General features: G+C 41.4%; 1 protein-coding gene across 5 annotated transcripts in view; it reads right to left on the bottom strand.

Annotated features, from left to right (window-relative positions):
- Positions 1–215: 215 nt before the first annotated feature.
- Positions 216–14,350, bottom strand: part of Mcm9 (minichromosome maintenance 9 homologous recombination repair factor) — a 76,074-nt gene continuing 61,939 nt past the window's right edge. Inside the window, exons 9-15 of one of the 5 annotated variants that reach the window (XR_004768436.1) lie at positions 13,729–13,931; positions 12,701–12,904; positions 6,606–6,688; positions 5,508–5,653; positions 4,811–4,845; positions 3,837–3,982; positions 2,150–2,270 (exon numbers count right to left, since the gene is read on the bottom strand). Coding sequence is in view for 3 of the 5 variants with exons in the window: in XM_027402093.2 (XP_027257894.1) it covers positions 818–2,270; positions 5,508–5,653; positions 6,606–6,688; positions 12,701–12,904; positions 13,729–13,931 (2,089 nt within the window). In the remaining 2 variants the exon portion in view is untranslated. Of the gene's footprint in view, positions 2,271–3,836; positions 3,983–4,810; positions 4,846–5,507; positions 5,654–6,605; positions 6,689–12,700; positions 12,905–13,728; positions 13,932–14,350 lie in introns of all 5 variants that reach the window. The other 4 variants (XM_035440347.1, XR_004768435.1, XM_027402093.2 and 1 more) reach the window with 4 other exon arrangements.

The following is a 14,350-nucleotide window of genomic DNA, read 5'->3' as shown; positions in this document are numbered from 1 at the left end:
ACATTTCCATATAAACACTGGTACGGATATAACCCATTTCACAACTGGAGTCCTGGTTTGCACCCTGTTCTAACCACATGACTGAAGTTGTATTGAAGATAGGCTCCTGAGAATCAAGTCATCTAGTACTGGCTCCAGGGGAAAAAAGAGAAAGTCCCAAAGCCACTGTGCGACTTGTTTTGATAGCAGGGAATGAAAGAAGCTTCTCAAAGACAGAAACCCATCGTTCACATTTAATCTGATGCACTAGAATAAACATCAAAGTGGGAGAAAACCACTCGATTTCCCAAGGTATTCCAAATGTTAATAAATATTCACCACATTCTGTCCATACTGGGTAGAAAATATAAAGGAACATAGAGGAAACAGAGAACCTGTTAGATTTATGAGTGTTCCCTTCATGCCATTTGGTCTGGATGAGTGAAAGAAGGAAATTAGAAAAGGACTTCTCCATCAAATGAAAAAACAATACCTCCAAACCAAAACAACACAACAAAACCCAACCAACCAACCAACCAACCAACCAACCAAAAACAGGTGAAAAACTAGAAATGCTTTTGAATGGCAAGTCATCTTTTTTTGTGAAATGATGCATTAATTTATTCATCCCAAATGCTGGCATCACACTGACTGGAATTCATTATTTAGTGTTTTAATTCATAAAGATAAACCTGAAATTATAAACCCAACAAGGGAGCTGGACTCTTGCATGGCACTTAATACACATTGTGTGTACACACCTATAAACACCTCAATGTCCTTTGAAGGCATGAGGCTGAGTTGGGAAAGACAATTATGGCCAGACCGCTTCTCACAATCATGACTTCTTACTCATCTCTTCATCCCAGTCAAAATCTAATGCTTCATCATCTAGTTCTGATAGAGTAAAGAGGGAGTGTGTGGAAAGATTCCCTCTCTCAGTGGACGGCTGCAGCTGAAAAGACTGCCTTTGCTGGCCAAGCCCTGGAACTGTGGCTGCAGGAGGGCTGTGTCGTCTCTCGCCATGGTCCTTCCTTTCAGGAGGGAGGGATTCTGATTTGGATTCTGGTGGGGAAGCGAAGGAGAAGGTTGCCAGTCTTGCTAACGTGCCAGAATGAACCTTGCTGCTTTTATTACTGCAGGAACCCCCTTCCTTTTTGTCTGTCTCGCAAGCTGGATGAGAATGCCCAGCCTGGTTCCCAAGCTCCAGTTCGAGCTGAATAACCCTCCTTTCAGGCCCCTGGTCCCTCTCCTCCTGTGGTTGACTTCTCTCTGGTAGCTGCCTTGAGAGCTCCTTTGTGTTTCCCTGCAGCTGGTCAGAGCATCCATCTCCTGAGGTAGATGTCAACTTTCTCCGGCCTTTCACAGGCACAGTTGCTTCTCTTCTTGTTCTTTGTTGGGGAATTTTAGAACTGCTCACTGCTATTTTAGGAGAACTGGGAGGCACAGGGCTGTGGCCATCAGAGGAGTGACTCAGTTTTGTTTTCTGTTTGAAAGTGAATTTGGCCAGTTTCACCAATGGAGTATGTGTAGTCTCCACACTTTCAGGTTCAGGCTCTCCCACCTGAGCGGGAGATTTCTGTCTCTTTCTTTTGGGTATTCCTGTTGTTTTTTCTGGTCCAGGCAAAGGAATGGACGGGGTAAAAGGCAGTGATCGCACCCGGGTTGTACTGCTATGCATGCTCTGGGACCCCTCTTTCAGCAGCTTGGGGGACCTATGGGGTATATGATTCAGCCCAGAGTCTGGTTTATTATCCTGCCCTGCTCCTTCAGATACAACTACTGCCTTTCTAGCCTTTGTACCCCTGACACCATGTGACCTTAAGGGGGCATCCATGGCTCCCAGTGATGGAAGATGTCCAGTTTCTAATAATTTGCTCCTGTGCCCTGATCCATGTTTCTCTTTGCCCTGAGGTTTATTGTTAGGGATTTTCAAAGCCACATTTTCCTCAGTTGTTTTCAGTTCAGGAGACACAGCACTGCTTTCTGATTCAATCTCAGGAGTTGCCACGAGGGTAAACGAATCTAAGGTGTCATCTCTGCAACCTTTGTGCTCAGCTGAGTGGTTACTACTTGTTGGTCCATTGAGCCCAAGACCAGACGTGGAGTCTCCATCAGGACATTCCGTGGAACTCCCAGCAGGGGAGGAGTTGTAGCAGCTAAAGCTCTGCTCCTGCTGTGTTGAAGTCCTGAGCCTTGGCTTGTCCCTTGGGTCATTTCTCGAGGAACCTGGAGCCGACTCTACATTTACTGCCTGTGGCTGGGGCTGGTGCACATTCTCATTCTGTAACCTGGGCAGAGACAGAGAAGGAAAATGTTAAAAGGAGGGAATTCCATGCCAGCCTTCTGTTTCTTTAGTCTTTAAGATGACACCTGGAATTAGTGCAACACTTAGTCAATAACAAGTACAGTCTCCTAGAGCAGAAGAAAATTACTTTGAATTCAGTGCTCTGGCAAGCATTTTCTTTCAACCTAAAACTGTAATAAAAGAAAGAAAATGAAACCAGAGGCTGGTCTATGTTTTCAGATCTCTCAGGAAGCCAGTGACTTTATTGGAGACCTTTTGAAGACCAGTGTAAAATGCTCACTCAGAGCCTTTCATGTGTAACGTTCAAATACAAGAAATACTTGTGACTCCTTGCACAGAAGCTGATGTTGCTAAGTGATGGCTCTGATGGTTTCACTAGGCAGAGTGTGAGTCTGGAGATGCGGATGTCACACACAGCTTTACCAAAAGGAGGTATGGGATTTAGTGTCCATGAGAACTGCCTTCCTTAGGAGTGAGGAGCCTATGGTTCCTGCCTGCAGCTGCTGCCACTGCCTGTCCACCTTCATAAGCACAGCAGACCCTTTGGGCACTGTGCCCCCTTTTCCTATAAAACCCCATCATGTTTCCTCAGAGACTGGGCAGCTCTCCTGCAGTCTGACTCAGAATTAGCACCTGCTTATCAGCTCTGAATGAAGGATCTACTACTCAGGCAACCTGCTCTCAGTATTGGGCAGGTTAAAGCTGAGCATAGGCCGGAATCACTTTCTAGCAGGAATTACAGCTCCCCAGGGCAGCTGAGTTCTAATCTGTCTTAATAATAAAAACTCCGAATCAGATATTGGGGTAAATGCTGAAAGATGAGAAGAGCAGCCAGCCACTAGTTCTTACCTATACGAATCCTCAGACTGATGCAATGAGCTCCTGTCTCCTCTGGCCTTATATTCCTCTCTCTGCCCAGCCATATCACTCCGGTCTCCACCTCCCTAGTGCTGGCATTAAAAACATGTGACTGCCGAGTACTGGGATTAAAGGGGTGAATCACTACCGCCTAGCTCTGTTTCTCTTGTAGACTGGTTCAGTCTCATGTAGCCCAGGGTGGCCTTGAACTCTCAGAGATCCATCTGTCTCTGTCTCCTGAGTGCTGGAATTAAAGGTGTGTGCCACCACTGCCTGGCCTCTATGGCTAGCTCCGCACTCTGATCTTCAGGCAAGCTTTATTTGTTAAAGCATAAGCAAAACATCACCACACCCCAGGGCGGGTCCTTTAGAAGGTCCTTCTTAATTTAGAAACATCGGCTCACTGTGGGGACATATATGACCTGCTTCCGTGTGCTAAATCTGAAAGGAAATTACACTTAAAAACCATTATTTTCAAATTCATTTACAGTAAAGAAAAAAGAATTAAAAAATACAAATTTAAATATACTAAGAAGTTAATATGTAGCTCTTGGAAATAAGATTACATTTGACTTTTGGTTTTTTTTGGAAGTAACTAGTTCATTACTTCCAGTTTTCAAAATATACAGAAATGTATATTACTTTTATAAAACAACAAATTATAAAAATAGATTATAAACTTATCACTCACAGGTTTAGAAATATCACCAGAGTGCTCATGTTCCTTGTTTCTAATTTGGGTTGCAACCAAACAGAGAAGCAAGCAGCCTTCCAAATCACTGCCATGCGTAGACATGTCAGCATCAGATAATGTCAGGGTACTCACATTTGCTAAAGCTGTAAGAACGGGCACAAAGCTGAGGAATTTCAGCAGTAGAATGGTTTGATCTTGTTATTTTTAGTCTAATTCTTGCTAAGTAATTACATTCCTACATAAAATTTCTGCAGTTGTGCTACAGCATCCTAAAACCAAGTGCTATCTGTGCCATTTGACTTGAGTAGACAGAATGGCCATCATTTGAGGTGGTTACTAGCCTAGTGTTTTCTGGAAGAAAGTATGGGGAAAATATGTGTGTTTTTACTATGAGATCTATTAGGTAAGTCTTTCCTAAAAGTCAAAAACTTATAGGTATTTGGGTTCTTCTGACTTGATGAGATTAGCTTCCAATTGGATCTTGAAGATAATTTACCAGAAGTGTGAGGCACTTGGTTCTGCTGTTTTTAAGATCAACACTATAACATGTTTCTGCATGATAAAGAAGTAACAGTAGGGAGGACTATTTAAGGCCACATTCAGGTTTTTTGTTTTTTGTTTTTTGTTTTTGTTTTTGGATAGTCATATACACTTCTCCCCATTCCAGTCTAGGAGTTACTTCTGAATATAAGATGACTAAGGCTAAGCTCCGTGGTTCTCTTTCATGACTCCAATATTTATCATTTTTGGTCACTCCAGTTGGTCACAATGAGCAGACTCTCCCAGGCAAAGTTGAGCTGAGCCCAGCTGAAACTTCAAAAGATCAGCTACACCTAACCATACACGGTTCTGGGTCATAAAAGCAGCTAGGGCCAAGGAGAGACCAGTTAATTTTACACATTTTACCACAGCCTGATAACTGTTACTAGTGAGTAAAGCCAACTCTGCTCCACTCCTCAGGAGAAACTTACTTGCTCAGGTTTGACACATTAGAAGCAGAATTCTTCTGGGAGAAGCCAGGGAGTCAGCAGAGTGGAAAAATAGTAGGAAAAATATTTTCAAGGTCTGACTTAATGCAATCAACAATCCCAATATAGACAGCCACTCAGGTTCAACATGCACTCCGGACATTGTCTGATTTGGAGATAACACCGATTACAAGTTGGGGTATGTTATGATGCCACTCTGACTAATCACAAAGGTGCCTGGACAGTCTTGCTATTTCTTACTCCTCATTCCTGAGGCGAAGACTCAAAGTCTAGCTTTACAGAAACCCATGCATTTAGGGAACACTGAAGTTCAGGTCAAATACCTTTAGGTAAAATTACACATTTTAATTCACTTAACACATCACCCCTATGTCCCTACCATGTCTATTGTACACACTTCCCAAGTGATGAGTTTTGAAACACTGCTCTGCCATACCCCAGTGTTGACCCAGTCAACATGACAAGGAGCATAGACACAGCCATCTTCCTCTGAATCAGTCTGATTCCCCAAAAATTAAGTACTGAAATAGTGGGGTTTGTTTTTGGCATTGAGTTTTGCAGTGATTGGTTATACCAGATATGATGCCTGGCAGTTCACTGCTAACTTTATACTTCCCATTTCACCAAATGCCAAAGAAGCATGTTTCTCTAGGTGTCTGCCTTTCCTTTCCTCCTTTACCTTTCAAGTCTTCTAAGCTCTTCGCTCAAGAGACTCTGGAGCTCCAGCTTTTCCAGAATGAGTTCACACTGCCTCCGGTACTGTGCCCGTGGACTTTCAGGGAAGGATGTGTGAAGAGCATTCACACCTCCTAGCAGTGCACCTCCCTGAGGGGTGAGAAAACACCAGGGGCAGTCACAGATCAACTTGCACAAGAGTAAGGGCACACCAGGGACCACTGATCTAAGGTGGGAAAGACCCGCTCTCTTCTACATCCTCATCTTGGGCATCACAATCATGGGAACCATTCAAATTTCTGTGTGGCAGATTATTATTTTCAGGTGTGTGACTTTTGTTTATGCTGCATTTGTTTAACTCTGTGAAGCTGTGTTACTGTACCCGTCTAAAACACCTGGTGGTCTTAATAAAGAGCTGAATGGCCAATAGCAAGGCAGGAGCAAGGATAGGTGGGGCTGGTAGGTAGAATAAACAGGAGAACCGAGGAAGGGGAACAGTTAGAGAATAAGGGGAAGATGATATCAGGGGCCAGCCAGCCACCAACCTAACCAGCCATGGAGTAAGAGTGAAAGTAAGACTTACAGAAGAGAGAGATTAAAAACCCAGAGGCAAAAAGTAGATGGGAATAATTAAAGTTAAGGAAAGCTGACTAGAAACAAGCCAAGCTAAGGCCAGGCATTCATAAGTAATAATAAGACTCTGTGTGTTATTTACTTGGGTGCTAGGCACCTCAAAAAAAAAAATCAAAAAGAGCAAAAGACTAAAAAAACATTAATCACTATATTTCTATATCCCTTGTCCTGCAGGGCAGCGAGTGATCACTGCACCAGGAAGCCACCTGTCACTAATGAGGGCATGAACTCTCCTAGGTATGCTGAGACAGGAAAACATTGAGACCTGCTGCTTGCCATTTGTAGGCAAAGGCAATGGCGGTGGCAGAGTGAAGGTCTCCATCTGCAACAGCCCCTTCTTTTAAGTGATTGTTTTTGGAATTTCCCAGGAAGTATAAAGTATAGAATTTGGTCATTTTTACAACTCTTAAAAATGTCACTTTAAGAAGGGCTCGTATGAGGGTGAACATTAGGCACAGACTACCCTCACCTGCATTGAGGACTCCATCACTGACACGACTGTAATGGCGTCTTCCAGCGTCACAGTATTGCGGAACATCAGGCGAGCATGAGCTACGACAGCAAGACACTTTAGAGTATCTGAGGTGAAGAATGCAATCCTAATCCTTCATAGCCCACACAATTTTGTAGATTTAAATAAGAACATTCTCTAGCAAAGAAAGGCACTGTAAAAGTATCTTTAATATTTAGCAATTTTTATTCTTCATTTTTTACTCCCATTTAAATACACAAAATTAAAACTCATTTCTCATCTCTGGCACCTCTTTTATCTATGATGTACGAGCCCTTTAAAGCACCAAACCAGCCAACAATAATTTTTAGATTTTTTTTTGCCTGAATATTAGCTATAAATCCTTTAATAAAATGAGTTTCATTTGTTTTGTGGCATTTTCATTAAGTTTATATGATTTCAGGATATGATACATTCAATTCGTGTGAATGTTATTAATTTGAACACAGGTAAAGTGTAAATGCTATCTAAGATGGACATTAGCCTCGTATGTATGTGTAAGCCCTAAGCTGCTGGGATAGGATGGGGTACAGCTTTGCTGATCTGGTTATAAGAACAGGCTTGAGACACTGGGATGGGTATTGGGTAGGTGATTTTCACTCTCCTTCCTGTCCTCCATGACAAGTTTTCTAGTCCTGTCCCCAGCGCTGTAACAGACGGCTTGCAGACACCCATGTTCCCACTGTACCTCTATTCCCTGGGGACTCTACTGAACCTTGCTGTGGACTCAGCTTTACCCCCTCACCCCATCCCTTGGTGTCAGCTATCTATTAGAGCTGGCAACACTTTTACCTGGGAAGCCAGTGGCCATATGGGATGAGAGTCAGGTAGGTGATTTTCACCCTCTTTCCCTGTCCTCCATTACAATCTGCCCAGTCTTCCCCTCAGCCCTGTAACAGACTACTTGCAGGAGCCTGTCCTACTACCCTACCTGCACTCTTGGGGAACTCTGTCAAACTTTGGAGTGGACCCAGACTTCCTCCCTCCTGTAGACCCTCTCAGACCTCACCCTTTGAGCCCACTCCTTCTTGTTAGCCCCCAAATACCTAGAAACACTCTCTACTGTGGCCCCAGTGGCCACACCTGGCAGGGACTCAGGTAGATAAATCAGACTACCCTTCCTGTCATCCATTAGGGTCTCTCCACTCTTCCCTCAGCAAGTAACAACTTGCTTACAGATGTACCTCCTTCCACCCCAGCACCTTTACTCGATCGAGACTCCAACTCTAGGTTCAGACCCTGGGTCTCAGCTCTGTCTCTCCAGAAAATTCTTTACCTTACTGCAACATACTTGCAGGATCCCCTCTCTCTGTAACACCTCTAACTCCCTGTGGACCCTAACTCTAGGTGTGAACAGGATTCCCTTGGGTTGAAATTCCCTGAAGTCTCTCCCAACCTTTTCTCCTAGGCACCCTTTATTCCTCTCCGCCACCCACCAACCTGTACTCCCTCCCAGCCAACCCACAGCACCACATTTTCCTAAGACACCAGAGAGGCCAACAGAAAACAAGGAAAGGAAAAGCCACCCAACAAAGACAAGAGCAGATAACAAAAGCCAGTATCACAACCATCCCAACTCCAAATGCCTAGACACCAGCACAAAAATGCAATCAAGAACCACTAAGCAGGTGTGCCTCCACCAGAGCCCAGTAATCTTACTACAGTACTTCAAGTGAAATATAATATATGCTGAAGCACAAGACAAGGACTTCAAAATAGCTATTGTGAAGATGTTCAAGGACCTTAAAGAGGATATGAACAAATCCCTTAACGAAGTCTGTGAAAACACAAACTGTGGAATATTATAATAAAAAATAAATCATGGCATGAAAGTAGAATTCAGCAAAGAAATAGAATCACTAAAAACCAAAGAAAACCCCAAACTGAGATAAAACTGGAAATGACAAAAGCCTTGGAGGTAAATCTCAACAAAAGAATATAAGACATGGAAGAGAGACTATCAAGTGTTGAAGACAAGGTAGAAGTAATGGATACCTCCTTCAAAGAAAATGTTAACTCTTTAAAAAAAAATCCAAGTACAAAACTCCCAAGAAGTCTGGGACCCTGAAAAGACCAAATCTACAATCTGTACTGGAGAAGAAACCCAGGCCAAAGGCACAGACAATATTTTCAATGAAATCATAGAAGAGAAGAAAATTTCCTATCTCAAGGAGGAGGTCCCTATGAAGATAAAAGAAGCATATAGAATACAAAATAGACAGGACCAGAAAAAAATTCTTCATAGCACGTAATAATCAAAACACTAAATGTACAGAACAAAGAAAGGCTATTAAAAGCTGCAAGGGGGAAAAGACCAAATAACATATAAAGGCAGACCCATTGGAATAACACCTGAATTCTCAAAGGAGACTCAAAGTCAGAAAAGCCTGGATGGATATTCTGCAAACTCTAAGAGACCACAGATGCCACCAAACAACTGTACCCAGCAAAATTTTCAATCACAATAGGTGGAGAAATAAAAACATCCCATGATAGAATCAAATTTAGACACCATATATCTACAAATCCAGCTCTCCAGAAGGTACTAGAAGGAAAACTTCTATCTCAAGTGATTAATCACACCCAAGAAACATAAGGAACAAATAACCGAAGTCCAGCAAAGCAAAAGGAGGAAAAAATCATTACCACCCCAACAAAATAACAAGAATCAGTAAATACTGCCCATTGATATCTCTCAACATTAATGATCTCAATTCCTCCTAAAAAGGCATAAACTAACAGATTGATTAGAAAACAGGATCCACCTTTCTGCTAGAAAGAAATCCAAGAAATATGCCTTACCATCGAGGATAGACATCACTTTCAAGGTAAAAGGATACAAAAGATATTCCAAGAAAATGGACCCAAGAAGCAAGTCGTGCAGTCATTTTATTATAAGAAAAAACAGAATTCAAACCCTAAGTAATCAGAACAGATAGGAAAGGACACTCAAAGGAAAAATCCAAAAGAATATTGGAATTCTAAATATTTATGTATCAAAGATAGGGGCATCCAAGTTCATAAAAGAAATACTAATACAGCTAAAATCACATTTGATCCTTGTACAGAGTTAGTGGGTGACTTCAACAGCATAGGTACTAAGACCAACAATTAATAAATGGGACCTCATGAAACTGAAAAGCTTCCGCATGGCAAGGGACACCAGCGTCTGGACAAAGTGGCAGGACACAGAATGAGAAAAGATCTTCACCAATTACATATCCAACAACAAAAAACTAGACATGAAGAAAATAACCAAATTTAAAAATGGGGTACAGAACTAAATAGAAAGTAGCCAAAGATGAAACACAAATGGCTGGGAACACTTGGATACTTGTTCATCTCTGTTCATTATTGCTCTATTCAGAATAGCCAGAAATTGGAAAGAGCCTAGATGCCCATCCACAAATGAGTGGATAATGAAAAAGTTGTATATTTACACAAAGTATTATTACCCATCTGTTAAAATAAAGAAATCATGAAATTCACAGGTAAATAGATGCATCTAGAAAAAAAAAATCATCTGGAATTAACCCAGACCCCAAAAGACAAATATGGTATGTATTCTCTTACATGTAGATGTTAGCTTTTAAGCATCTAATAGACACGTTATAATTGGTAAAACCACAAAGGTTTGGTATAGAGTAAAGGACTAGGAGGAAGAAAAGGATCTTCCAAAGAATGAGAAATAGAATATACAGTGATGAATGGACAAGGCCAGTGTCTGGAATGGGAAGATTAATGGATAAAGGGAAGGGAGAGGGAGAAAGGGGGGGGCACAAGATATAGGGAGGGCCAGCAAAAACGTACCTACATGAAAGAAATCTGAGTGGAATCACCAAATAATGGGGAGGACAAATAGACTTCTCTCACCATCAAGTGAAACCTCAAGTGCTACAAATGGGTTACATCTAATTGAGTTGTTGGCAAAAGACACCCTATGGAAAGCTCCAAACAGCTCAGGCTATCATCAAGGCTATTGGTTACTCTCTAGAAACTGAAGGTAAGGCCCTATCGATGAAGACAACACCTATATACTCATTGAACATGATTAAGTCCAACAGGTGCCTAACTAGAGCCTTCATCCCAACTGACTAGTGTTCATGGTACTAGAGGTACTCTGCATGCTACCGGAGGGGAAAGCTAAACACAAGCCCACCTATAAAACCTTCAGTCTACAATGGTGACCTGAATGCATAATACACTTGTGCAATAGTGGCACAAAAGTTGTGAGAGTAACCAACCAGTATCTAATTGGATTGAAAGCCCACTCTAAGAGATAGATCTCATGCCTGACATTGCTCAGGTGACTTGATAGGCCATGGACCTAGGGGGAAAACCCAATACTATTGTTCTGTTATTAAACACAGCAATATAATGACTCCTAATGGCATTCTGCTATAAGCATTATTTGATCAGTGACTTGCTCAGCAATCATCAAAGAAGCTTCTATGGCAGTAGATGGGAACAAATACAGACACACACCTAAACAATAGGTAGAGAGTGAGAGACCTTGGAACATCTAGTCCTAAATGGGATGTCTTCATCAAACTGTCCTTTCAGGGTTCAAGGAGCTATAAGAAAGAGGAGGTAGAAGGGAAGAACAGGTGGGGACAGAAGACACCATGGAAACAGTGTCTTATAGACACAACAGGACTGACATACATATGACCTCATAGAGACTATGACAGCGGGCGTAGTGCCTGCACAGGTCCAAGCAGGATGGGGTCCCAATTCTGAGCAATGAAGTAGACACAAGCTCCCATTCTTAACACAGAAGCTATCTCCAATTAACAACCACTAGTAAAGGAAAATTCAGTTTTCTCCAGTGGAGTCTTGCTGGGTACAAAACATGATTAAGGGCAGACCCCATGCCCAGCAGTGAATAGCTAACAAACTCAATGGTGTGTTTGGATAGGTTTTGTCTTATAATGCTTTGTTTGGATATATATCTATATCTATATCTATATCTATCTCTCTCTCTATATATATATATCTTTATCTTACTGGCCTCTTGTTTATATAGTTCTGCTTGTGTGTTTTCGTGGGTTTTGTGTGTGTCTGTATATGTTTTTCTAAGTGTATATGTTTCTTATGCCTTTTTTTTTGTTTTATTCTTGTTTATATTTTTGTTTGTTTTCTAGAGGGAGAGGGAGAGAGAAAAGGTATGGATTTGGATGCATGTGGAGGTGGGGAGGATCTGGGAGATGAGGGAAAAGAAACAGTGATCAGAATATAGTATATGAAAAAAATTCTATAAAAAAAGAATAGGCATGAGTCACAAATGGCAATTACTGAATAAGAACAAGTAACACTACATAGGAAACAATTCCAAACAAGCAAGAAACTGTACTATTTAAAATGCTGGGAGTCTGCTACTGAGAAACAGTACAAGTAAGGCTTTCTAAATGAATAATAGCTTAAGTTGTGGGAGGTCCATAAATGATACAAAGACTCATTCCATAATCACTATGTATTCTCAGAAGCATGCTGGTCAGGGGCTCAGAGTCTTTACTCTTAATTCATAAAATTTTTATTATTCTTAAAAGTGTGTGTGTGTGTGTGTGTGTGTGTGTGTGTGTGTGTATGTGTGCACTCACATACATGTTACAGGGATGCAGGTGCCCACAGAAGCCAGCAGAGGACATTGGATCCATGGGGCTGGAGTTACTCTGACATGGGTGCTAAGAACCAAGTTTGGAAACTCTGGTGGAGGAGGGAGTCCTCTTAAATGCTGAGCCACCTCTATAACTACTATTTTTAATTTTTATAATTACATTTATTTGTGTTTTCACATGTGTGTATGGCGGTCAGAGGACAACTTGTGGGATTCAATACTTTCTTTCCACCGTGTGGGTCCAAGGGACCAAACTCGAGTCATCAGGCTTGGGGCCAGAATCTTCATCTGCTAAGCTATCCCATCTTCCGACATCCTCTCAACCTTTACTTTTTAAGTGACTAGGAGTGGTGATTACTCTTATCATTTTTGGTTGCATGGTGCATGCCTGGTACAAACTGGGCACTAATAAAAGTATCTGTAAAATGAAACAAACCTTCTGCTAATCGGATCAAGCTTTCCAATAGGCGGATGGTTGTCCGGGCTGCATTCCGGGAATCACTCTGCCTTTGCATTTGGTAGTATCGGAGGAGCACTTGATTGCTCACATCAGACAGTGTGGGCTGGAGATTCCTAATGAGGCAGAAGTAGGTTTTCATCTTCTCCATGCTCCACAGATTCTCTGATTTGCTTGGGTAACCTGTGTCCGCACACCAGACAATGGATCAGTAAATTAAAAATAACTGAGTTCCTACATACATTTTAATATTTATTTATTTATTTACTTATTTATTTTTGGCCTTTTTTTGAGACAGAATCTTCTACATAGCTATCTCTGGCTGTCCTGAAACTCACTATGTAGACGAGGGTGACCTAGAACTCACAGAGATCTGCTTGCCTCTCAAGTGTAGGAATTAAAGGTGCACACCACCCTACCTGTCTCCTAATACATTTTTAAAAGATCAGCTTCAGGTTTTATGTTCACTGAAATCTAGACCCATCCTACTTGTAGCATATTCAGTTCCAGAATGAGCTGTCTTATGATGTAAGATTAATAAAAAGAGGCTTACCCCAGAGTGAAAATTATTTAGAATAATTCTGGTCTCATTTATAGCAATAAGGACTCGAGTAGGTCTAATTTAAAGAAAACTAACATTTATTGATTTCCATTTCATAATCCTCTCTCCAATTTTTGTTGTGTGCAAAAGTATTAATTTTTTACCACAAGGATGTCTCTTATGAGAAAGGATATCTAGATCTCTGTCTGTCTGTTTGTCCGTCCATCCATCCCCCTCCCTACATGCATATATAATTCATATACTCTTGTGATGGAGGTGGAGAAAGCTACTTTCCCTTCTGTTCATTATTCTGAAGCCCACTAACTAACTTCACAGATGCCTTCTGTCTAAGCATCTCTCCATTACCTGTCAACATAAAGTCTTGAGTATTTAATTTAAGGGAATGTCCTTTGGTCAGGTCTAATCTTTCCTTGTTGCAGTAAATGGTTCATTTTTCTTCACCTACCTTTATTTTCTAAGATGAAGGAAGAAATTATACGATCCCAGTCTTCGTTCCTGGTATCGAGCAAGACCAAGACAAGGTCAAATCGACTTAAGAGTGGACTACCGAGGGCAATGTTCACAGACACGGACTCCTGGGGGTCGTACTGGCCTTTGGGGTTAGTTGCTGCCAGGATGGTGGTCCTTGTGTTCAGCTTACAAACGAGGCTACCAAAATAAAGGGAACAATTCATTAACTGAGATTTAAACAAGAGGTAAGATAAGACTTGTTATAAAATTGGGCTTTACTTATACTCTGAAAATCTAGAGAAAATTCTGTGAAAGAAAATGGAGAGACAGAAGAAGATATCTCACAGACCACCAAGTTCAAGCAAAATAAACTGCAATTAGTATCTTGAAGAAAATTGTTCCATAAATACTTCCTATGCTCCTACGGTGAGCAGAACCCTCTATGTTAAATACTAAGGCATATGCAAAATTAAACTAAGCACGAACACAATACTCAAGGAGTTTGCACTCTACTAGCTATAATCTAATTCAAGACAGCATACAGGAAGTTCTATATGGTTAAAGTTACAGGAGAAATAAGGCACCATGTATTTGCCTAGCTAGATGAAAAAGATAAT

Source organism: Cricetulus griseus, chromosome 2 (assembly GCF_003668045.3).
Source record: "Cricetulus griseus strain 17A/GY chromosome 2, alternate assembly CriGri-PICRH-1.0, whole genome shotgun sequence".
In the NCBI taxonomy this organism is placed as follows: domain Eukaryota; kingdom Metazoa; phylum Chordata; class Mammalia; order Rodentia; family Cricetidae; genus Cricetulus; species Cricetulus griseus.
Note: the sequence above shows the minus strand (reverse complement) of the source record. Positions and strands in the feature narration are given on the sequence as shown.